The sequence below is a fragment of the Dendrobates tinctorius genome, unplaced genomic scaffold (genome assembly GCF_039654945.1).
Source record: "Dendrobates tinctorius isolate UK_male_01 unplaced genomic scaffold, ASM3965494v1 ptg000162l, whole genome shotgun sequence".
NCBI lineage: Eukaryota > Metazoa > Chordata > Amphibia > Anura > Dendrobatidae > Dendrobates > Dendrobates tinctorius.
In genome coordinates, this window is record NW_027361829.1 from 45,913,961 (window position 1) to 45,941,205 (window position 27,245).

The 27,245-nt window shown below is 43.9% G+C and overlaps 1 protein-coding gene across 2 annotated transcripts in view; it reads right to left on the reverse strand.

The window, feature by feature from the left end:
* Window positions 1-22,561, reverse strand: part of EEPD1 (endonuclease/exonuclease/phosphatase family domain containing 1) — a 164,206-nt gene extending 141,645 nt beyond the window's left edge. For both annotated transcript variants that reach the window (XR_012220878.1, XM_073549998.1), the window contains exon 1: window positions 21,459-22,561. Coding sequence is in view for 1 of the 2 variants with exons in the window: in XM_073549998.1 (XP_073406099.1) it covers window positions 21,459-22,318 (860 nt within the window). In the remaining variant the exon portion in view is untranslated. The remainder of the gene's footprint in view (window positions 1-21,458) is intronic.
* Window positions 22,562-27,245: the final 4,684 nt, after the last annotated feature.

Sequence of the window (27,245 nt, forward strand, 5' to 3'; positions counted from 1 at the left end):
ATGATCTGATCATACAACAGCTCCTGGGCAGGGGAGGAAGCAAAATAATATTCAGAAATTACATCGGGGGATCACAGCTGATTCTTTTTGTGAGGTGAAGCATTTCCCTGCGTGTTTTTAAAAAATGTTTTAATTCAAATACATAATTATTTGCGATCCCATGCTGTCTGCATACTCTCTTTTGCTTTCCTCAGTAGCCCACCCATCCATCTTGTGTTCCAGAGGATCCTTCAACTGTGAGGCATCCTCAAATGGTGGTTTTCTTAGCTACCCTAGCAATCTGGACGTCAACTTTCGGAATTTCTGACCAGTATGATGCCGTCTCGTCGTCCACAGGGAACCTGTCCTTCATCTCTGCTAGAATAGTCACCCTCTTCTCTGGGGATTCCCACTCTTCTAGGACTAGATCCCAGATATTTTTATGAATGAGGAATACTTTTTCTTCGTAGAACGTACAGTAGACCCCCAAACATTTTTTCCTCTACTGTCTGGGCAGTCTTCTCCTCCTCAATTTCCATGGTCTTCCTCACTGCCGTGAGGAGTTCTTCTATATTCCCTGAGAAGTAATATCTCTCCTGTTGGGAGACCTCTGGGTCCAGGAATAATTCGCCTTCTTCCAGAGGCTCGTTTGGAATTGACGCCTCATCCAGAGAGTCATCATTCCCTTCTTCCACTAGATTGAGCTTCCTCTTTTTAGCTTCTGGAGGGACACTGGGAGAGGGAATGGGTTGGAAAAACGCGGCCAGGGAGGTTTTAATCTCCTGTTGGATTAAGCCTCTAATTTCTTCCATCATGGATGGTTGTTCTTCCATGATGATCTTCTCCGTGCACTCCTTGCATAATGTTTTTTTATGTGAAGAGGCCAATTTTTTGTACAGATTGCACATCTCCATGAAGACTTAGACTTTTTTCCTGGTGCAGGTTCCTTGTCCCCTGCAACAAAGGGGAGAAGGAACTGTAAGATTCTAAACCTGCACACAGGGAATGGACACCCAGTGACAGAGTACTTACTGGGACAGGGACGGTGCTGCGATCTGCAGATGCAGAGCTAGAGGAACCTGACATCTCCATGCTGTTTCACCACACAATTGTCCTATCTTAGATGTCTTCCTTGTCCAGGGCTCTTATATGGGCGACCGGACCCAGCACCTGTCCTCTGATTAGAGGACGTCCAGGTGTGTGGGGGGAGATCCCACCAACACCATCCGCGCTGTAAAACCGCCATGCGTTCCAGTGTGGAATGCAAAAGATCTCTCCCTCTTGATGATGCCGGCCGGCGTGTGACGTCATATCCTGCCGCCGGTTTCAGATCCAGAAGTCTTCTCGTGTGTGCGCCCAGCGCAACCTGCTGCACAACACAGGAGGAGAGAGGCTGGAGCGCTCCGTGAGGCCTCCAGTCGAAGAATCCCCCCAGACCTTGCCCGAAGGTGCGGAATGGAGGGGGGGTCCCGAGTCCAAGTGGAGACGGGAGCAGCGCTCGGGGGGAGAGGTAAGTCTGCTCTCCTGCTGCCCAGTCAGAACTCTTTTTCCCCCGGTTACCGCTGCCGGAACAGTACACCGAGGATGATACCTTTATCCCTAGTAGGGACAGGAAAGAACACTGAGGGGAAGGATGTTGGAGGGGTTATTTAACCTCTTTGTCATCTCCTGTCCCTATTAGGAAAGAGGAACATCCTCCAGGTGTGCTGTCGTGGGGGTTACTAGAGAAAATACAGTGCCATTAAAGGGAACCTGTCACGTTAAACAAACACTATTAAGCTGCAGATATGGGTTTAATCTGCAGGTTAAGAACATTGTGAACCTGCCTGGTGCTGGCACCTAGATCCCAACTGCAGAGAGGAAATTAACTTTATTCCTCTCAGCAGCATTTGGCGTTCAGTCACAGGGGTCGGCCGGCGCTGATACAGTTACTGCTCTGTGTATAGACAGCGGCAAACGGGGAGTTACCTGCAGGACTGACAGCTGGCCCTAATGCTGAGCCAGTTGTCAGTGCCGTGGGTGCCATTACAGTTACCGCTCGGTGTATAGACAACGGTGACTGTAGAGGCATCTGTGGGACTGACTGACAGCCGGCCCTAATGCTGAGCCAGCTGTGAGTGCTGGCTTGCCATCACCGTTATCGCTCTCTATACACAGAGTGGTCACTGAACCCATGCCATCCACACCCCCAGAACTAAACGCTGAACGCTGCTGCGAGAAATAAAATGAATTTCCTCCCGGCAGCGGGGCTTTCAGTGCGGCTTTCGGGTAGGTTGGCAATGCTATTAACTTGCAAATTAACCCCATACCTGCAGCTTAATAGCGTTTTTTCATGTGACAGGTTCCCTTTAACAACAAGCAAATATTTTACCCAATTTATGATGGAGTCACATCCTGCGGTGAGTGTGTAATGTCTGCTGAAGTTGTCGGACACCGACATCTTTCACTAATACGCTGGAGCAGCAATAGAACTGAATTCCTACTAAATTATTATTAGCAGACCTGTGCCCCTGTTCTCTTCTGTAAAGCAATGCCTCCTTGTACTGTCTGCTAGAAGTTAGAAGCCGCCAGCGACCTCCATTGAAAAACACTGCATATGCTACAGAACACAAGGAACATGAGGTGCCGTGCACAATGTTATTAAATGGAGGCTAGCATTAACAGGATCATGTAATTACCTTAAAGGGTTGCTGTGACCTTTTCTCAGAGCCCTGATGATTGTTATGAGACACTGCTAGGAAAGCCTGAGAGATTGCGGTGCTCTTAGGTTATTTTTTCAAGGTGCAGCACAATAATCTCCAATTGTGCTAGTAGTAGGAACACCCCAGTTGTAGTTCACTTTTTGTTGGCAGGGAGTTACCATTTTTCAGATTTACTTTCATCAAACTAAATTCCATTACGTGGGCAGAATCAACCTATTGTGTTACTTCTCTATACATAGCAACTGAAAATCCCCATTTCCTAATCAGTCACTTGAGTCATGAGAGAAAGTGATCTGCAGTAAACCTGCGAGAGAGAAAATGATCTTCAGTGATCCTGCAGGAGAGAAAGTGATCTGCAGTGATCCTGTGTGTGAGAAAGTGATCTGTAGCGATCCTGTAGGAGAGAAAATGATCTGTTGTGATCGTGCAGAGAGAAGCAGACACTGCAGTGATCCTGCAGGAGAGAAGCAGACACTGTAGTCATCCTGCAGGAGAGAAGCAGACACTGTAGTGATCCTGCAGGAGAGAAGCAGACACTGTAGTGATCCTGCAGGAGAGAACCAGACTCTGTACCCTGCACAGTATATGCAAATCTATACAGCACCAGGAACAAGGTTTTGTATTTGGAAAGGGTAGATACGTGCAGAGGAGGACTGCAAGCAGCACATATAGCTATTGTTTGATGATTTGGCAGCTATTCCTCACAATCTCCAATTCATATGCATGCTCCATTCAGCCGAGTGTGCTCATCTTATTAGGAAGAGAGGAGTTAGCTGGTGGCAGACATCTCCAGCAGAGTCTTATGTCCTAGGAGAACAAAGTATCAGGCAAGATAAAATCCAACATGCCTGATCCATGTGTAACTCAACATCGGCCATTGGAGGAAGTGATATCAGGGCACCACCATTACATGGACAAACAATTGGCTGACATTCATCAGATGTGAGAGGAAACTCTTCTGTTTTCTTAAAAAGGTTAAACTGAGGCTACTTTTTTCCTGATTCGGGCTGATATTAACCTGTGATCCCACACTCGCATTTCACAAAATTCAGTAACCTCAAGATCATGGTGTTTTTGGGACTTTCATAAAATGGCATGACATTCCCATTAATGTATTTTGCTTGCTTGTATGGCGCTATCATATTCCATAGCAAGGGACAGGTATTATTATCATTGTCCCAATTGGGGCTCACAATTTAAATTCTCTATCATCTATGCAGTGTGGGAGGAAGCCCACCCACATACGGGAAAAACATACAAATTCATTGACAATCTTATTTTTTAATTTAAACTCAGGAACTCAGCACCGCTAAGGAACAGTGTTAACCATTGAGCCATTTACTATTAAATAAAAAATAAAGGATTTACATTCAGAAAGCTATAGGGGAATAAAGACACCCTTTAGTACAAGGAAATATACTATGACCATATCTGTTTCCTTTCTCAATAGTGTCCGTCATTTAATTCATTCCCATGAAGAATAACAGAGGAACGTTACAGCACAAATCCAATGCAATTGTCTACTAGATGAGACACAACTAAGAAGCAATCTGTCACCATATTTCACAAATCAAACTGCACACATTGTTTAAGAGATCTCTAATACCTGATGAGGCAGGTGTACCTACTATGAAAATCCATGTATGAATAGCTGTATAATCCTTTGTAAAATTTCCCCTGTCCACTGTTTTAAATAAGCATTTTATGAGTCCTGATCTTTTTAGACTCATAAAATGCCTGTCATACTTATCAGAATTAAACTTCCAATCTGACATTGATTTTCAAAATAACTACACTAGCCTCATTAGGTTTAAGAGATCTACAGTTGTGCTCAAAGGTTTACATACCCCGGCAGAATTTTTGCTTTTTTGGCCTTTTTTCAGAGATTATGAATGATTTTGGCTTGATAACATGCACAGAAGTTGTCACAAATGGGTTTGAATGGCTACTAAAGGTAAAATCCTCACCTGTGACCTGTTTGCTTGTAATGAGTGAGTGTACATAAAAGCTGAGTGAGTTTCTGGGATCCAGACAGACTCTTGCATCTTTCATCTAGCCACTAACGTTTCTGGATTGTGGGTCATGGGGAAAGCAAAAGAATTGTCAACGGATCTATGGGAAAAGGTAGTTGAACTGTATAAAACAGGAAAGGGATACAAAAAGCTATCCAAGGAATTCATAATGCCAGTCAGCAGCGTTCAATGAAACTGTGATTAACAAATGGAAAACCAGGGGCTCTGTAAAAACAAAACCATGGTCAGGTAGACCAACAAAAATGTCATCCATAACGGTCAGGAAAATTGTTCGGGATACAAAGAAAAACCCACAAATAACATGTGCTGGAATACTTGACTCTCTTAGGGTGTGTGCACACGCTGCGGAATCCGCAGCGGTTTTACACCTAGTCCATTGTCCAGGTGTCAAACCGCAGGGGAAAACCGCAGGCTAATCCTCAGATAAACTGCAGGTCTTTTGACCTGCGGATTTACCTGTGGATTTTGCAAAATCCACGCAGAAAATTCTGCAGCGTGTGCACACACCCTTAAAACTAGCGGTGTGGCTGTTTAAAGATGCACAATAAGGAGGTAATTAAAGAAAAACGGGCTGCATGGTTGAGTCGCCAGAAGAAAGCCATTACTGCGCAAATGCCACAAAGTATCTCGCCTACAATACGCAAAACAGCACAGAGACAAGCCTCAAAACTTTTGGTACAAGGTAATTTGGAGTGCTGAGACGAAAATTTAACTTTTTGGCCACAACTATAAAAGTTACATTTGGAGAGAGGTCAACAAGGCCTATGATGAAAGGAACACCATTCCTACTGTAAAGCACGGAGGTGGATCATTGATGTTTTTTGGGGATGTGTAAGCTACGTGTCTAAGTTGAATGAAAGATGAATGCAGCACATTATCAGCAGATACTGGACGCAAATTTGCAAGCATCAGTCCGGAAGCTGACCATGGGATGTACTTGGATATTCCAACATGACAACGATCCAAAACAAAAGGCCAAGTGGACCTATCATTGGCTACAGCAGAACAAAGCGAAGGTTCTGGAGTGGCCATCTCAATCTTCTGACCTCAATATCATTGAGCCACTCTGGGGAGATCTCAGGCGCACAGTTCATGCTAGACAGCCCAGGAAATTACAGGAACTGGAGGTTTTTTGCCAAGAAGAGTGGGCAGCTTTACCATCTCAGAAAATAAAGAACCTCATCCACAACTACCACAAAAGACTTCAAGCTGTCATTTATGTTAGAGGGGGCAATACAAAGTATTAAGAAATGGGGTATGTGAACTTTGGATCAGGGTCATTTGGATGTTTTGTGTTGTCATTATGATTTAAAAAGAGAAAACACAGTAGTTTGACAATAAATGGCTTCACCCAACCACTAACCATGAGTGGAGAAAAAGTTTTGGTGTTATCATTCATATTGTCTGAAAAAAACGCCAAGAAAGCAAAAATTATGCCAGGGTATCTAATCTTTTGAGCACAACTGTATTTAATACATGCAGTTTGCACTGTAATATCTGGTGACAGATCCACTTTACATGGGGTATCTAGTCTTTACGAATGATACATTTTGCAACAACAAATTATCAGAACCAAAACTGACTGGGGAACATAACACACAAGCCCAATGTAAAGTAATGGTTTGGATAGGCATGCTTATTACTTTGTTAGTAAAAAGAAGACAGACATCATTGCTTTCTTCTGCTGACGATCATCGATGCTGAAAGTCAACATCTAAAGGAGTACCTTGAGAGTACTTTCTAAGATATATTGTTCTCAGAAGAAATGGCTTTTTTTTGCTGTGAATTGAACTTTGAAAATCCCCATAGAATCTTGCTAGCTTCCATGATCCTAAAATGTTCAAGTTTATGATCCCAAAATGTCACTCTTGGGATAGAAATTATTCTGCGTTATCACGCATTTTGTTTTGCTTAGCTGTGAAAATGCCAGTGAGCGTTAATAGTACACAAGTCAGCACTGATATGGCACAAACACATCCTTGTATTTGACTCAGCAACAAATGATTCACAATTTCTTACTGCTGGCATTTGGCATTTTGTACAGTCTAAAATTGCAACACTAAATGCAGAATAAATGGTTAAATATATTTAAAAATGACAACAGAAAAACACAATCTATCTGTAATTGTGCTACATGCATCAATATTTCGCAGTCAAAATGATGAACACATTAGCAGAACCCAATATACCAGGTTTCTAGTCAAAGTGTTTTGTTGGTAGCCGACGGTGTCCATCACACTAAGCGTCCAGCACACTGTGGTAGCTTCTGTTATAAAGAGATTCCACCATGCTGATGTGAACAGAGCACCCATACATGTGCAAATCTGCCTTGTTGTGCAGTGGTGCACAGGTTGATAGCTTAACCACTGCAGTCAGAGAAAACTGAGTAATCAAACCAGGCAACTGCAAAAGTGGCCATGCTGGTTGACACATGGCTTTTATAGAAACAACTAAAATCAGCTTTTATTACAGTCCTTTCAGCTATACATACACAGTCAACTTTCTCGCTAACAACCATGACACAGGCTCCCTTGATATTGGCAACGATGGGGTACCAGAGGACAGATGCTTAAAGAGGACCTTTCACCAAATGAAACATGTTGAAGTGGACACATAATGTAATAGTGGCTGCAGAGCCCGAATAAAACATTTTTCTTTTATTTTACTTCTCTGTAATTTTCACTGGGGGTGTGTACTTCTTCATCCTCTATGATGTTGACCAATCATATGCAGACAGCAACATAGCAAAAAAAGAACACACCTAACAATAATTAGGAGCAGGTTTCTCAGAGCGTGAGACGTATGCAGACAGCCTGATCTCCTGGTCTAACATCCTGTAGGATAAGAAAGCACATATGACTAACACCATTCAGATAAAGTCCTTGTGGTGGAGGGGCAGCAAAGATGAGTTCAGCTGTGTCACATTACAAGCACAATCACCTCTGATGTACTATCTTATCCCCATATTGCCTGTCCGGAGATGTGATACTAATCACACTTATGTCTGTTGTACTCAGGGCAACTTGTAATCTCTCTGAAGTGAGATTGGAACAAGGTCTCATTATATCTTGCATAGGAATAACCCAGAATAGATTGCTCCTGTGTGATATGTATTCAGCCTGCCCTGATCTCACTGCAGAGTGGACACAAGTTGCTTGAGCACAACAGACATACGTGTGATTACTTGCACATCTCCAGACAGGCAGTATTGGGGTGAGGTAGTACAGCAGACATAAGATCTCACACACTGAGACACCTGCTCTAAGCTATAGTGGGAGTGTGTTCTTTTTATCCTGAGTGGTGCACTTCTGCTTAATTATGATTGGTCAGAGTCATACAGGCAAAAGAAGTACACAATGACAGTGAAAACTATCTGATAACACTACTTAGACTGAACAAAAATTAATTCATTAGGTGCCAAATGCCAAGACTGATAATATCTCCATAACTGGGAGGCAAAATAAAAAACCTCCAACAAACAAAACCCATTTTATTCCGCTGTGCAGTCACTATTACATCCAGTGTCCAGTTCATCATGAATAATTTGGTGAAATGTCCTCTTTAACTGACATACTTTATTACCTTTCTATTGAACCACTTTGCTTTGGTAGGAGAATTATAACACGTAGAACTACATGGTGGCTCAGTGGTTAGCATTGCAGCACTGGGGTCCTGGGTTCAAATCCCCACCAAGGACAACATCTGCAAGGAGTTTGTATGTTCTCCCGGTGCGTGGGTTTCCTTTCACACTCCAAAGACATACTGATAGGGGATTTAGATTGTGAGCCCCAATGGGGACATTGATGATTGTGTCTGTAAAGCGCTGCGGAATATGATAGTGCTATATGAACAAAGCATAATAAATAAACTACACAAAGAATATTTGATTCCAATTTTGGGTTGTACTATCCTTAAAAGATTCCAGGGTGACAAATGCTCACCCGAGTACAGCAATACAGCAGTACAATTAGAGATGTTGCTAATGCAGGATTTATATCTGTAGGTTCCTCAACACAAAAATAAGAGACTGAATATATCGTATGGGATATTAGTAATACCCTGCCTTTCTATTCCTTTCATCTTCCCATTCCACATTATATAAAACAATGATGTGCACAATGCTTGGAGACAGATACCCACAAAATCTAAGTGACCAAAACTCTAAATCTACAATATTCTAAAGATGTAATTTCTCCCTGACCACCAATAACAACTGCTCTCAATGTACGCCAGTGTTCACTGTTGACTTTGCATTCTATTCATGTAGGAGGATGAGAATTGACAGTATAACAAGTCTTAACCCCATAGGAGAGAGTATATTCCACTGAATATAAACGAAACACATAAAAACGGGATTTTAAGAAAGGTTTGCTTAAAGCAGCCCTTTCCCTATGTACCGTATTAGACCTGTTTTTGTTACCTTTTAATTACATTCCATATCTCTACCATTTTTTCAGCATAAGATTTATTCATTTTAATCACTTACATAGCGCCGACATATTATGAAGCACTTTACAGAAATCATCACTGTCCATATTGGGGCTCGCAATCTAAAATCCCTATAATTATGTCTTAGGAGTGTGGGAGGAAACAGGAGGCCCTGAAGGAAGTCACTTGTCACCACATTACCACAACGAGAAGTCATCATCTGAAGTTGGTATGAGCTTCCTTCTCAGGCATGGGATTTAAAGGGGTTGTCCAGTCCAAATCCATAAGTCTACAGTCTCTCTGCATGGAGCGAGGCAGTGCCCTTTAGTTGGCCACTGCGAAACAGAGAGATTGCAGACTTACTGAATTGGACAGAATACTCCCTTTAAGTTGACAATACATAAGCAATAGCTGCCGGACGATTGTAATGGTGCCTGGTTGTTCCCACACAAAAGCCAGAGATTTCTTAATGAGCAGTTTATAAAAGACAGCGGCTACTGATCGCGACCTGGCATTACCCTAAGGGACAGTCCACTTAAAAGGGAATCACAAATTGTACTATTTAGCCATTCATATAGGGAACATAGTGCCATTAATAATCATACTGGTAGAGTAGTTTTGAGCACATTTTGTTTTATTTTTATTATATATGTAAATGAGGTTGATTCATTGCACCGTTGGTTTGGCCAAGTGCTCAGTGCATCGTTCTGCTCCCTCAGTTGCCATCCTCTACACCTCACCTTAGGGCTCATGCAGAGGTTCATGCATGCGATCTTGGACCGCAATGTTCGGACTGTCAAGAGTAACAGCTTCATAGAAATACCTGAAGCTGTCATGTCCCGATCGGAAGACCTGCGGCCAGTCTGTGCATTAACGGACTGTGTTCGGGCCAATTTGCACGACCGTCTGCATAAACCTTATGGTGATTGATAGCACTCATTTTGGAGTGAGCCTTGCATGTACTGACACTACAGGAGCTTGTTCTTATCGCTCTGCTATGTGTACGGCCACCTGTTGCACACAGGATGACATAGCAGCGGCAATGCTGCCAGGAGAGGGAGATGAGAACGCACACAACACACCGACATTGCTCATGTTCTCATTTCCCTCTCCTGTCAGCATCGCCACCCGCTGCTTTGTGATCCTGTGTGCAGCGAGTGGCCGCTACACACAAGAAAGGGATGAGAATGCACCTGCACACACTGACCATGCATGCTATTAGTGCCTGTAGTGTCAGTACATGATGGACTGAGGATTTATATCCAGCAGAACTTCAAAGCACGTGCTGTCAATCATAAGGGGATGTGCGGAGGAAGGCAATTTAGGGGGTGTAATGGTGCACAAAGCTATTGGCCACACCAAGGGTGCCCCGAAGTCTCCTAACATGCAATAAAACTGTTTTCATACAAATCATAATTAGTAAAATCCATAATACAAATATGATTTTATAGGGTCTAAGTTCCCTTTATGAATACATAGTTCAATTTGAGTTCAGATTTCTTTTAAATTACAAAATTTGACTTTATCAGATGACAATCAGGAAACAAAACTAAAACTGAGGCTACAATATTTTGGGCCTTCAGCAATAGGTACAGTTAAGGACAATATATTTTTTAAAAAGCATTTAATATATGTCCTGACATGGCTCCCGAACAGGCTTGCAGAATGCTTTTCTCCTCCTTTGCATACAAACAAGGCTTGCCATTGTTCTGTACTCTGATTCCACAGATTCCAAACAAAGAGACAGTCACTGACCGTTCTTCCAGAGCCGGTCATTGCTCTAACACCATAATATGGCTGCAAGTTCGACAGCGCATCACATCCTAGTTATTATGGATGATTATGGATAATATGGTTTTCATTTTGAGTTCTTTCATTTTGGCTCCAGGAAATAGACAAGAGTTGTCAATAAGTAGCGCTTTACTAATAATGTCACTCAAAACAATTTTAAAGGAAATCTATTGGAGGACAGCATAAAGTAGTGATAAGGATCCTGATGTAAGAGCTGCATTACTCATTTTCTTGCAGCCGGTTCATGAAGATGCAGTTATTTACTGCAGCACTGGAGTGCTCTTCACTATGTGTATGCGCTGACGAGTCCGCCATATTCATGGTCCGTGGCTCCCCACTCCCACCAATGACTGGCCTTGGTATAGGAGAAAGAAGCTGTTAATCAGTGATGGTGTTAGCTGCGCCTCATGAATACGCAGACTCCAGGCTACAGGAAAAAAATCAGAGGTCTTATCTAAGTGGCTATAAGAAAAATCAGTGTCCCTGTCACGAATAGGCAAACCCCCTCGGGCACTTGGTCCCTGAATGAAGTTTTGCAGGAGTTGAAAAATTGAAAATCTGCAATAAAATCAAATTTTTTTTTTTCAAGATCGCATCTGAACGTGTACCTTTAGGTCAGTTTTGTGACTTTTCTTGGTATCTGATATACTGTATGTGTCAGGAGCTTCTGCACTTTCATGTTCAGGATTTGTCAGTAATTTCCCAAACAGTCCTAATATACATTTCCAACATTGCTTTGTCCCTGCTTCCCTTCCACCTCCCAGCTCTTTCAGAACTTATCAGTTTAGATCTAAGTTATCTTTGCAGTTTTTTCCTACATAGTGGGGGCCCCCACACCACCAGATCTGCAGGGAACTGTGGCACAGCCCCATTTACTTGAGGCAGTGCTAGGGATCCATGTTCAGCGGGTGGTCAGACGCTGCGGCGTACAGTAAGCTGTAAACTAGCGCACGATCCTCTTAATTCTCAGGATTATTACAGGTCGCAGCAGTCAGCCCGTCACTGATCAGAAAATTACTATATTCTCTAGTGATATGTCATCACTTTCTCCACAAAAAAACTAAATTGGATCTGTATTGGTTTATCTACAGCAAGGAAACCGCGACCAGGAAAGTAAATACTGGGTCTAGATCAGTGGTGCACAACCTGCAGCCCGTTGACCGCTATGCCATCCTGTGCACCCACCCGCCAATCTGCTGGTAACAGAAATGCTTGCCTGTGTTTGGTTGTTTGCATGAAGTTAACATAACACAGAAAAGTGGGGTAGCACATAGACATGTGTCTCCCATACAATTTAGGAGAACTGTGTCTCTTTACCCCCATTTCTTACTCCAAAGATGTATATGTGTTTTACGGCTGTCCATCTATGCTTGTAGCTCTCTACACTGAAGTTATGGCATTTAAATTTACAATGGGGAGAGCCACATTCACACATGGCCTTCCCCTCTCCAAAGTGCTAACAGTGGGTAAAGGGAACCCCTATTATTCCCATGGTGAAGGTTCCACTTTACAAATTACTATCTACTTGGCATTTTTAGCATATAATTTTGATATTCCAGAAAGATTTCACATGGTAATAACCCTCTAAGATTTAATGTGGCTCTTCCAAGTGATTCAACATGGTAATATGGCCCTTTGACCCGGAGAAAGTTGTGCACCCCCGTCTAGATGCCGAGTGGCCTTCTCAAAGAGTAGGGCTTTTGAAGAGACTTTGCTGCATTTCACTGCTGGTATGACAACACATGATAGCAGCTATCAAATCACTGCCCACTCCGAAAATAAAAACTAAACTTTGTTGGGTAATAGGAATGCTATTAACCTAGACTTCCACTTCTGCTTGTACATCAGGATCTTATTGCCTTGCAGTTCTATTATATACAGTCATGGCCGAAAGTGTGGGCACCCTTGAAATTGATTATTCCACAAAATGAAGTTTCTCCCATAAAATTATTGCAATTACATGTTTTATTATACACATGTTTATTTCCTTTATGTGTATTAGAATAACACAAAAAAACTGAGGTAAAAAAGGAAAATTGGACATAATTTCACACATAACCCCCAAACTGGGCTGGACAAAATTGTTGACATCTTTCCAAAATTATGGGTAAACAACTAAGTCTCAAACATGTGATGCTCGTTTAAACTCTCCTGTGGCAAGTAACAGGTGTGGGCAATATGAAAATCACACCTGAAAACAGAGTTGACTCAATCTTTGCATTGTGTGTCTGTGTTTGTCTCACTAAGCATGGAGAACAGAAAGAAAAGAACTGTCTGAGGGCTTGAGAACTAAAATTTTGAAAAATATCAACAGTCTCAAGGCTACAAGTCAATATTCAGTAATCTTAATGCTCCTTTGTCCATGGTGTGCAAGATAATCAAGAAGTTTTCAACCAGTGGCACTGACTCTGGCTAGCCTTTCTGTATGTGGATCGCAGAGAAAAATTGATAAAAAGTTGCAACGCAGGATATTCCAAATGGTGGATAAGCTGCTCCAATCAAGTTCCAAAGAAATTCAAGCTATTGTGTAGTTTCAGGGGGCATCAGCGTATGCGTCGACAATTGAATGAAATGAAACGCTATGGCAGGAGACCCAGCTGCTGACCCAAACACATAAAAAAGCTATAATACAGTCTGCCAAAATGTACATGAGTAAGTCAAAATCCTTCTGGGAAAGTGTCTTGTAGACAGATAAGGCCAAGATACATCATTCTACTGATTACCAAATGGAACGATGCCTACAAAGAAAAGAACACAGTACCTACAGTCAAATATGGTGGAGGTTCAAAGATGTTATGAGGTTGTTTTGCTGCCTTTGGCACTGGGTGCCGTGACTGTGAGCAAGGCATCATGAAATCTGAAAATTACTAAAGGATTTTGGGTCGGCACTGTAGTGTTCAGTGTCAGAAAGTAGGGCTGTGTCCTAGGTCATGGGTCTTCCAGCAGGACAATGACCTCAAACATACTTATTGATGGAAGTGATTGCTGTTATTTATTCCTAATAGTGTGCGACCAAATATTAAGTTGAGAGTGTCAACAATTTTGTCCAGCTCATTTTGGGAGTTTTGTGTGAAATTATGTCCAATTTGCCTTTTTTTCTGTATTTTTTGTGTTATTCCAATACACATAAAGGAAATAACTGGGTGTAAAAAACATGTGTAATTGCAGGATGCCAACACTTTCAGGTATGACTATATATAAATGACAGGTTTATTGTTATTATGAATTCAGTCTAAATATTGAATTCTCAGAAGCCACAAACATTATGAGGTTTACAGGGTCAACGCGTTTCGAGGCCACACAGGACCTCTTCATCAGGACAGAAACTTTCCTGATGAAGAGGTCCTGTACGGCCTCGAAACACATTGACCCTGTAAACCTTTTTTATGACCCTGTAAACCTTGTTTCATGAATAAATTTTATCAGTTGGAAACTATTGTGGATTCAGCAGCAGCCCAGGAGTGATATCTCCCGTCCGATCGTTTCGTATTGTTTGGTCCTTCCAGTGATCGATGTTCTTGCAGCAGCTGATATCTATGTCATGCCAGTTACATGTTGCTTTGTAGCAACTTTCCTGCCACCTTTTTGAAACCAGTTATGACCCTTTTGCGCATTCTTTCTTTCCCAGTTTTGTTGTTTGCACAAACATGAGAGCTTTGCCTATGTCTGCACTTATTTTTCCCAATCCTTGCGGTATCACTAACTCCTTATCAGAAGTCAGCATCCAGTAAATCCAATCAGCAGTCATCTGTCGGGTATATAAGGGTACCGTTACACCTAGCGACTCACCAGCGATCCCGACCAGCGATATGACGTGGTCAGGATCGCTGGTGAATCGCTGGGTGGTCGCTAGTGAGCTGCCACTCAGGCAGATCTCACCAGCGACATCGCTGGGGACGGGGATCGCTACTTACCTGTCAGACGCGGCGATCCTGCGTCCTCCCGCCCGGCTCCACGCGTCGCTCGTCGTCACAGCAGGAAGCGCCGCAGGAAGTGGATGACGAGGAATGATCCAGCAGCTTCTCACGCGATCAGCGATAACCAGCGGGGGAGCCGGTCGGAGGTAAGTATCACATGCAGCGATATCGCTAGCAATATCGCTGTAATGTCACAAAATCGGTGACTTTACAGCGATATTGCTAGCGATATCGCAGTGTGTAACGGGGGCATCAAATTATCATTTAAAGAACCTCCAAAATGATATTACAGTGAAGGATAAGAGGAATCCATGTAAGGTACTTTCTCTTTGCCCTGACATTATTAAAAGTTAACCACCCAGGTTCATAAAGATTTCCCTTACGCGTCACTTTAGGGAAATCAGTGATGAGACTACATTAGATGTGCATACATTGACACTATATAATTAAGATGCCATGAATAAGTGTATATTGCTCAGAGTTATTACCATCTATCTTTATGTATATACTGACACCAGACATTCAGAAACCAAAACAGGCGGAGGGAAAGTTTAGCAGCTCCGTGGCACGCTGCCGTATTTACTGAATTAGATTTGAGGGTTACATTTCAGGTCATTCCCAGGTTGTAAGTCTTATATTGCACTGTCAAATCTAATATAAGGCGTGTAGGAAAATACACAACCCATAAACAATATACTAGGCAAGCTTGAGATGAAAATGAGGAGTCCAGATGGCCTTTCTACCCCAGATATTAAATTAAAGATCCCACCACTTTAGCAATTAAATTTCTATATACCCTTAGGGGCTACACATTATTTTGATTTTGTGTTTTTGATTTATACAGTTTTTGTCTTTTTTTTGGAGGGGAGGAGGTGACGTGACGAAAAAACATCAATTATTAATTCATATTATTTATTTATATAGCGCCATTGATTCCATGGTGCTGTACATGAGAAAAATTCAGGCATTTTAGTTTTTATTCCTAGTTGAAATTAACCACATGAGATAATGGTTTTATTACTTTGCACAATTATCTGCACACAGAGATACAAAATATGAACATTTTTTTTAGTTCTTTGATTTTGCTATTTGCAGTATACAAAAATGGAAGTGATTTAAACATCTAGAATTTTTATATTACTTTACACTATTTTTTACATTTTTTATTAGTCTTAGCCTGCATTACTGTATACTGGAAAGACTGGCATAAGAAGGAACAGTCCTCCCCAAACGCCTGCTGATGAGTTTTCTCATAAGAGAATAACTAAATACTACAGCATTAGTTGATATACTGTTCGTAACATTACCTAAATGCCGCTCTCACAATCGACAGTGGCATCTGAGAGTAGGTGCGCACGGTCAGTATACGCTGTGGGTTGGACGCTGCATACATCTGCAGCGTCCAAACCACAGCATCCGGATGTTACAGCATAGTGGATGGGATTTAAAGAAATTCCATGTCCACTATGTGTCCACACACGCCCGTGCATCACCCGCGACGACGGACATGTGATGAATCTTTCCAGACCGCAGCATGTCTATTTATCTTGTGGAGACACGAGCCTCCGCAAGATAAATGTCACCCGTGCAATGTATAGGATGCGGTGATTCTGCACAGTTCAATGAACACATGCGGAATCACGTGCATTCAAAAGCCGGCAGCGATTTGGACGCAGCAGACATGTGCTGCGTTCAGAGCACTGCCGATTCATGACCTACCCTAAGAGGTTGAACGGTTGTGATCTGCCCTAGCTTCGATTCCAGCAGTTACTCTTGGGTGCTGGCTACATAACGTAGTTGAGATTCACGCTGTATACTCGGGGTGCACATATACATTGGCTGTCGCTAAGATGTTGTTAGATCTTTAGTGGAGGTGCAACTCTTCTATTCTCTAACATTACAACTTTCTGGAACAATGAAATAATACCATGGAAACCTGCAAAAGGAACCTGAAGACCTACCTCTTTTGACAATCCTACAACCTGCAGTAACCACCAAACCACTGCACGACCAGCTCTACCCTCTCCTAGTGTATCCCCACCCATCCCTTGTAGATTGTGAGCCCTCGCGGGCTGGGTCCCCTCTCCTTCTGTGCCAGTCGTGACTTGTATTGTTTAAGATTACTGTACTTGTTTTTTATTATGTATACCCCACCTCAAATGTAAAGCACCATAGGATAAATGGGGCTATAATAATAAATAATAATAATAATAAATAATAATTAGGCCCCTAGGTATCACAAGATGGTCTCCCATGTCCACAAAAGAAATGACACAGCAATGACGATGCAAAGCCCTAGAAGCACTCTGCGTGACACTACTACATCTGTAGCAGTCATACCAACCCTATGGGGCCCATCGTCTATAGGTCTCACCTCCCCTCATAGCCGGACTAATAACTGTGGATGATGAATGGAGCAAGAACAAATTAAATCAGATCTTTGGAAGAGCAAGAAAATGCTTTATTCTTTTACAGTGCTTTCACTTTGTTTCTGATCCCTGTGCTGTAAAACCACATGTGCAGTAATCCTGTGCTGTGATATCACATTGTGAATGATGTTTGCATTATGAATTAGCTCTTTTTTACTGTATCATTATTCCCGTACTGTGACAACACTGATTTCTTAGCAGTGAGTTTGCATAGTTAATTATTCCAATTCTCATGCTATCCCTATTTGCATTAGGTTTATGCAGTGACATCAACATGTGCATTATACTTGTACGGTGTCATCACTATGTGCATTGTCCCTCGGCATTAGGAAAAGACACGTGGCACAGTTTAGAGACCAAGTTAATGACTCTCACTTCAAAGTTTTTATTCTCTTACTATATTACAATCACCATGTTATACAGCACTATGTACTTACAACTGCTTATTTTGCCTTTCTACCCAGATAATTCTTCTCTACAACTTCACATTTAAAAAATGACTTGCTGAATTCTTCCAAGCTCTATGTAGAAACAGGAGGTCTCTTTACTTTTCGTGCATGATGCATCATTAAAACTACAATTATACCTCACTGAAAGTCCATGGAAGGGGGCAGGAGCAGAGCAACTGGATCAGGAGTTGAAGAGGGGGAAAACTGATCTCCTCGTTCTACATAGAGCTTAGAAGGATTCAGCTATTCTGTGTTTAATCATAGACCTAATGGTAAAGAGAGGAATTAACTGGGTAGAAAGGCAAAATGAGCAATTGTAGATGTCCAGTAGGTGAACAATTAGTTGGCAGACAGATATGTCTCATGACTTCCCTGCAAACATACATGTACAACTTGGCAAAGTGCAGGCTTACACAATAGGCACAGGGCTTCCACTACAATAGTGCACTAGTTTTATACCTTGCATTTCCACAAACAAATTCATCACCACATCATCTTATATGAGAATGACTGATATGGTAAATCAATATGTGATCATCAGCTTGGACAAAAGTACATTCACATGACTACTGTGCCTAAACCTGCACTTGGTGCTAGAATACCCACCATATCTTTTTTTCTGGAGGCGCATATAATTCTTGGTTATAGAGATTGCTGTTGACTTTGCCTACAAGCTGAAGTCTAGGGCGGCCAACAAATGTTTGCACTGCAGGAAAAGGGGAACAGGATAGATTTCTAATAGCCCATTACAAATATTTCTTCCTTCCTACTTTCAGCGTTGTCTACATTGCAGATGTCTACCACCTCTATCTCCTGTCTCTCGTACATTATGAGGGCTGCATGTCTTCTCCAATTACATAATTTTTAGTAAACATACTACCCTCATAACCGATCATCTCAGTAATAGTGGGTCCAAAGGACCAGCAAACATAGCCCCTTTTCAGAGCCAATCACTTGCCACTAGGAAAGGAAAAGGATGGATCGACACATCCATATACAAATCTTCAAACTTTATTCCATTAGATTAAAAATCCTCATGAAAACGGTAGATAGAACCTCACTGACGCATTATTGGCGTTACCGTCCTTACTCTATGGACTTAGGGCAATAACGCCAAAAACGCGTCAGAATGAATTTTCGTCTACCGTTTTCATGAGGATTATTAATCTAATGGAATAAAGTTGGAAGATTTTTCTACGGATGTGTCGATCCATCCTTTCTCTTGCACTGTTGGCGAGCGGTTTGGATTGACACTATATGGGCAGGCTCGTCTGTAACAACACGGTGAGGTTCTTTTTCCTTGAACTTTTCTGTTGACACTTGCCATTAGATCTATTTGTATGGGCTGATTCATGATACTTCCTGATGACAAGCTGTGAGTGTGCAATGATAACAAGGTTTACAATTTAATCTAAAGTGGACGTCACATGTTATGTAGAGATGAAATGTGGCCCTCGGGGTGATTTCCTCTGGGTCCGGTATAACGCTGTTTGTGTTTATTAAAATGAGAGTGATACACACAAGACAAGAATCTAGATAATGAGGAAGAGGTACTTACATTTGAAAGGGAACCTGTCAGCTGATACATGCTGCCCAAACCTGGTACTAGTCAAGAGCGCGGCTCAGTCCCCAGCGGTGATTGGAGGGAATCTGTCACCCCATTTTTGGCCTATGAGCTGCGGCCACAGCCATCAGGGGCTTATCTACATCATTCTGTAATGCTGTAGATAAGCCCCCGATGTAACCTGAAAGATAAGAAAAACGAGTCAGATTATACTCACCCAGGGGGTCCGGTCTGATGGGTGTTGCGGTCCAGTCCGGTGCCTCCAATCTTCTAGCGATGATGTCCTCAGTGAGGAGGAGGACGTAATCACTAGAAGATGGTAGGCGCCGGACCGGACCGCGACACCCACCGCACCCGCCGAGTATAATCTAACTTGTTTTTCTTATCTTTCAGTTTACATCAGGGGCTTATCTACAGCATTACAGAATGCTGTAGATAAGCCCCTGATGGCTGTGGCTGTATCTCATATGCCAAAAATGGGGTGACAGATACCCTTTAAAAGTATACTTTTTCTGAAACGCCACTTCATTTCAGAGTAAAACATACAAGGCTGTGACCACACAACCAGGTTCCATTGTTCCCACGGTTTGGGCAGCGTGTATCAGACGACAGGTTCCCCTTAACACCACTAATGAAAGCTTACAGTAACTGTAGGGCTGATCAGTGACCAAGCAGAACAGATTTGTAGGTTTAAACAATGCATCTGCCATTGACAAAAAGCCACTATCTGTCTGGATAGACCAAGACACAACAATCCAAGCACAGGATATTTACGCCTCTGTTTCTTTATCATGTTGTTTACCAAAACTTAGAATCCATAAACCAAACACTACACAAATAATAAGAACCGACTGAAACATTCAAGACATAATCCAGTCTGGCCATACATAAGGTTCCCCGATCCCTGATTACTACAGTAAAGGGATATTCCTATAACGCCTGTTTCCAAATATGTAACAGAAGTGATACATTGTCAGCCTCTCTGATGAGTGTTTATGAAGCTCTGTTGATATCTGCGATGGAGACCTAATTACAGATCCAGCCAAAAACGCGGGATAAAATACCGCAACCTGCTGCACTACTTTTTGAGGACACTGTGATAGGAACCTCGCGGACCTCATTCTAGGCAATAGGGTGCACTGGGTGCTGCTGGAGTCTGACAGATCTGGCACCTCCATTAATATCATTCCGCTTTTATGAAGGAGCAGAATAGTGATATTAACAGGTGCAGGTGTGAACAGCACCTTGCCCGCTCCACCTCAGTGGTGCCCTATATACTGTAATGCTTACATGTAAAAGGAACCTGTTAGGTGTCAGGCTGAGAATGTCCCCGATCTGCAGGCAGAATGTTATATACAGCAGGAAAAACTGATCAGATTGATAAACATTTTTATGTGGGAAAAGTTTCAATAAAACCTGTACTTTATTCATTGAAATCCCTGGTGTCTGTATGCATGAGTCCAGAGGGCGGTCCTACTAGTGCCTGACACCCGGTGTGACTCTACATGCAGATAGCTGTCAGTCACTAGTGGGACCGCCCACCGGACTCATAGTTTATAGAGTATAATACAAGTTATACTGAATCTTTTCCAACAAAGCTATAGATATTATCATGCTTTGCTTCTCCTTTTCTACACCGTGCTGCCCGCAGATCGGTCTGCATGTCCAATGTGACACTTTCTCAACAGTCCTACCTGTAGCACAGTGAAATGGAAACCGTGGTATACACTTTTCTAAGCAATAATTAAATTACACTTCACATTTGGGCCCATCAGATATGCCATTTATAGTCCCAGGTCCACCGGTGCTCCGCGATTCAGCCTACAGCCTTACAATAACGCTTCAGATTTATTGTAATATGTAAAGCAATGCGAAGGTAAAAAGCTGGAGGTGATTCCACTCCTGATAACTAGTAGATGAGACTCGCACATATGACGTCTCAGAAGATGAAGTTACTGGATCCAACGTGCGGCTTCTATGTTTCTAGGAAACTATAGGAGGTTTTCCACACGACGTATATTTATTTATCCGCAGCAGATGACAGTGACATTCTTTCCCTAATCCCTCTGAAAATGGGGTCAGAGACATTTACATAACTCCCTGGGGTAGCTTAGAGAAAGGAGACTTACAAGACGACCTATAAAACATGAACCCTCCACAACTTACCAATTCTCCAAAATGGTCATGCATACCACCTCCCTCACACCCGGATTGCCGGCCTTGTCCAGGCTACAGTTCTGGAGATTCCATGTAGCCAACCTAAGCACAGGCTTCCCTTCCCTAACCCCACCAAAGACCTCCACAGCAGGTCTGGTGGAGATAAGCTGAGTTGGTCCTCCAGGTGGGAAGTCCAGGTCTTCACTCTGTAAGCTTAGAGAGGTCGGACTAGGATGAGGTTTGGCCATGAAGTGTAAGCCTCCATTAGTGTGTGTGGATGGTGGCCTGGACCTCTGGACGTAGACTTGGGGCCTTACTTTATCCAGAAATGATATGGTAACAGAGTCCACCTTGGCCAAGTCCTCAATGCTTTTCAAGGGGCCATTGTGAGTGCGATAGTGAATGATGTCCTGAGCCATCTCCTCAGACACCCCTCTGAGGGTCATCAGCTGGGCAGCTGTGGCCGTGTTGATGTTGATCCTGGACAGGTGCCCACTATGGTGCCCATACTCCATGTCCTTCCTCAGAGAGTTGGGGGAGTGCTGGGCAGAGCCACTCTTACTGCTCACACAGATCTCAAACTTGACCTGCTCCAGTTTCGCAGCGCCCACCCCACTGACCAGCGCCAGGTCCTCCACCTTCTTGAAGCCCCCGATGTACTCCCGGTACTCCACGATGTTCTGGGCCACCTGCCTGCTCACCCCGGGCAGGGTCATCAGCTCCTCCTCGGTGGCCGTGTTGATGTTCAGCCGCTCCTGACTCACCAGGATGTTGCTGAAGTTACAGGCTGCGCTGAACTTGCGGTTCTTCTGACACAGGTCGGAGGGGTCCTTAGGGATGGAGCGATGACAGCCGAGGTTCCCCCCCATCCTGCGATCCAGAGCAGAGCAGGTCCTGCAGTCGGGACGGTGCCGATCCGAGGATCTACATGTGGCGGAGCGTAGAGGCTGCTGCAGCGGTGACCCCGGGAGCCATGTGCTGTGATGTCCTGATGACGGTGCCCTCGTATAGCGGTGAGAGTCCCTGCAGATGTGGAGACGAGTCCCGGAGCAGCATCCCCGGCACAGAGCTCTGAGCTCCGCTCCTCACAGCTGCAGAGGTCCTAGAGCAGGACACGCCTCCCCGCGCTGGCCCCTCCCACTGCCGGCTCCGCCCCGCCCTTACCTCTGCGCGCCTGTGTCTGTGTCTGCGGTCGCTCTCCCCGCTCCGTGCTGTGCATGGGGCTGTCACCGGGCACTGCTGTCATGTCTGCCTGCTCAGCACAATGTATTCTTGTTACCAGCGGGCCAGAGGCGGAGCTAGGGGCAGGGGTCTGGGGGAAAACTTCTGAGGGGGCACCTAAGCTTGGTTAGAACTGGGTGTGTAGTGGATGTAGGAGAACCTCAGCAGATGACTCCGCGATGGTGCTGCTACTGAAATATCCCATCACAGCAGAGTTACAGAGAGTGACATATTACAGCAGACATTCTTTCTGATAGAATCATTCACTTTTCCCATCTGGCCCAGACCGACATGACGACTTCTCCAGCCAGGACTCAGCTACAGAGAATTGAATAAGGACAATGATTTCTCACATTCCAGACACAGTCTCCATCTATTCCCAACCTGCACAAACCCCTCATCCTGCTGAGCCGCTGCTGCCCTATGTGTCCCTATTACTGCACCTGATGCCCCAATGCTGAGCCGCTGCTGCCGTATGTGTCCCTATTACTGCACCTGATACCCCAATGCTGAGCCGCTGCTGCCGTATGTGCCCCTATTACTGCACCTGATACCCCAATACTGAGCCACTGCTGCCCTATGTGTCCCTATTACTGCACCTGATACCCCAATGCTGAGCCGCTGCTGCCGTATGTGTCCCTATTACTGCACCTGATACCCCAATGCTGAGCCGCTGCTGCCGTATGTGCCCCTATTACTGCACCTGATACCCCAATGCTGAGCCGCTGCTGCCGTATGTGTCCCTATTACTGCACCTGATACCCCAATGCTGAGCCGCTGCTGCCGTATGTGCCCCTATTACTGCACCTGATACCCCAATACTGAGCCACTGCTGCCCTATGTGTCCCTATTACTGCACCTGATACCCCAATGCTGAGCCGTTGCTGCCGTATGTGTCCCTATTACTGCACCTGATACCCCAATACTGAGCCACTGCTGCCCTATGTGTCCCTATTACTGCACCTGATGCCCCAATGCTGAGCCGCTGCTGCCGTATGTGTCCCTATTTCTGCACCTGATACCCCAATGCTGAGCCTCTGCTGCCGTGTGTCCCTATTACTGCACCTAATACCCCAATGCTGAGCCACTGCTGCCCTATGTGTCCCTATTACTGCACCTGATGCCCCAATGCTGAGCCGCTGATGCCGTATGTGTCCCTATTTCTGCACCTGATACCCCAATGCTGAGCCTCTGCTGCCGTATGTGTCCCTATTACTGCACCTAATACCCCAATGCTGAGCTGCTCCTGCTGTATGTGTCCCTATTACTGCACCTGATACCCCAATGCTGAGCCGCTGCTGCCGTATGAGCCCCTATTACTGCACCTGATACCCCAATGCTGAGCCACTGCTGCCTTATGTGACCCTATTACTGCACCTGATACCCCAATGCTGAGCCGCTGCTGCCGTATGTGACCCTATTACTGCACCTGATACCCCAATGCTGAGCCTCTGCTGCTGTATTTGTCCCTATTACTGCACCTGATACCCCAATGCTGAGCCGCTGCTGCCGTATGTGTCCCTATTACTGCACCTGATACCCCAATGCTGAGCCGCTGCTGCCATATGTGACCCTATTACTGCACCTGATACCCCAGTGCTGAGCCGCTGCTGCCGTATGTGCCCCTATTACTGCACCTGATACCCCAATGCTGAGCCGCTGCTGCCCTATGTGCCCCTATTACTGCACCTGCTGTGTGGCACTGTGTGCCCTCTAACCCCTTAGTGACAGAGCCAGTTTGCAGCTTAATAACCAGGCCAATTTTTACAATTCTGACCACTGTCACTTTATGAGGTTATAACTCTGGAACGCTTTAATGGATCCCTATTATTCCGAGTTTGTTTTTTCGTGACGTATTTTACTTCATGTTAGTGGTAAAATTTCTTCGATAAGTCTTGTGTTTATTTATGAAAAAAACGGAAATATGAAGAAAATTTTGAAAATTTTGCAATTTTAAGACTTTAAATGTTTATGCCCTTAAATCAGAGAGATGTGTCACACAAATTTCTTAATAAATAACATTTCCCACATGTCTAATTTACATCAGCACAATTTTGGATGCAAAATTTTTTTTTGTTAGGAAGTTATAAGGGTTAAAAGTTGACCAGCAATTTCTCATTTTTACAACAAAATTTACAAAACCATTTTTTAGGGACCACATCACATTTAAAGTCATTTTGAGGGGTCTATATGATAGAAAATACCCAAAAGTGACACCATTCTAAAAACTATTTCCACAAGTGTTAAAAGAGAAAATGAACCACAAAATTTGTTGTCCAATTTCTCCTGAATACGCCAATACCCCATATGTAGGGGTAAACCTCTTGTTCAGCGCACGGCAGAGCTCGCAAGAGAAGGAGCCCGTTTGACTTTTTCAACGCAGAACTGGCTAGAATTGAGATCGGACGCCATGTTGCGTTTGGAGAGCCCCTGAAGTTCCTAAACAGTGGAAACCCCCAAAAAGTGACCCCATTTTGGAAACTAGACCCCTTAAAGAACTTATCTAGATGTGTGGTGAGCACTTTGAACCTTCAAGTACTTCACAGAAGTTTATAACGTAGAGCCCTGAAAATTAAAAATATTTTTTTTTTACTCAAAAATGATTTTTTAGCCCGCTATTTTTTATTTTCACAAGACTAACAGGAGAAATTGGACCACAAAAGTTTTTGTGCAATTTGTCCTGAGTACGCTGATACCCCATATGTGGGGGGGAACCACTGTTTGGGTGCATGGGAGAGCTTGGAAGGGAAGGAGTGCCATTTTGGAATGCAGACTTTGATGGAACGGTCTGCGGGCGTCATGTTGCATTTGCAGAGCCCCTGATGTGACTAAACAGTATAAACCCCCCACAAGTGACCCCATTTTGGAAACTAGACCCCCGTAGGAGCTTATCTAGATATGTGGTGAGCACTTTGAACCCCCAAGTGCTTCGCAGAAGTTTATAAACATAGAGCCGTGAAAATTAAAAATCATTTTTTTTCCTCAAAAATGATTTTTTAGCCCGTTATTTTTATTTTTACAAGGCTAACAGGAGAAATTGGACCACAAAAGTTGTTGTGCAATTTGTCCTGAGTACGCTGATACCTCATATGTGGGGGGAACCACTGTTTGGGTGCGTGGGAGAGCTCGGAAGGGAAGGAGTGCCATTTTGGAATGCAGACTTTGATGGAATGGTCTGCGAGCATCATGTTGCGTTTGCAGAGCCCCTGATGTATCTAAACAGTGGAAACCCCCCACAAGTGACCCCCTTTTGGAAACTAGACCCCCCCAAGGAGCTTATCTAGACTTATCTAAACCTAATTCTAGCCCTAACCCTAGCCCTAGCCCTAACCCTAGCCCTAACCCTATCCCTAACCCTAGCCCTAGCCCTAATCGAAAAATGAAAAAAAAAATATTTTCTTTAGTTCATTATGCTTGCCTAACTAAGGGGGTGATAAACGGGGGGGGGAGGGGGTTATTCACTATTTTTTTTATTTTGATCACTATGATAGATTATCATAGTGATCAAAATGAAGGAATGGAACCTGCCAGCCGGAGCCTGCAGATTCCCGGCGGGTGCACTGCGCATGTGCCTGCCATTTTTCCCGGATCCAAGATGGCGGCGCCCACCGGAGGACGTCGGCGGGACGCAGGACCACCGGGAGGGGACAGAGGACCACGGAGAGGTACCGAGGGGGATCGGGGACCCTCTTTCTCTCTCCTCTGATGTGCGATCACATCAGAGGAAAGAGAAATTAAATGCAATATCGCGGCTTTTTTTTGCGATCGCCGTCATAGGGTTAATAACGGCGATCGCAAAAGCGGGGTCGGTAAAAACCGACACTATTCATGTTCTCTGGGGTCTCAGCTAACCCCTGCAGCCAAGACCCCGGAGAAAATCCAACACTGGGGGGCGCTATTTACTTACTCCACAGCGCCGTGAATTCACGGCGCTGTGGTTTTAGTACCTTAATTACTGCCATTAAAAGGCGTATTGGCGGTCGTTAAGGGGTTAATTTTGTTTCTACTGGAGCCCTAAATTTCCCTTTCATTGCACTCGTAAAGTACGATGTCAACAAAAGCGCTCCACAAATGTGGCGCCCCCAGGAGTATGGTCGCCACAGTGGCATTACCTTCCTCCTAGGGAGTGTGATGTCATGCTTGGAAGCAATGAAGGGTCTCTCTATCAGTTAAATACATTTGGATTTGGATATGGGAGTCCTTACACCAGAGGTAACATCACCAAATGCTGACTGGGATACAGAGCGGCAGCAGCAGTACCGTAGAGTACAAGAGTGTGTAGAAAAGAGTCTAGCTCAGGCGAGACAAAAACAGGAAAAGAACTACAATCAACATGCACCTGCAGTTCCCTTGTCACCAGGAGAACAAGTCCTAAAGAGGAAAAGAAGGATGCATAAATTGGATGACCAATGGGAAGCTGAACCCTGCACCGTCCTACCATCAAACTTTGACAACACCAAAGTGTGCCTTATCAGTAAGGATGGAGGAGAAACCTCATCAGCAGTGTCAAGGGATCATCTGAAACTGTGCCCTGACCAACTAAAGGACAGAATGGAAGAGCAAAACAACCTTCAG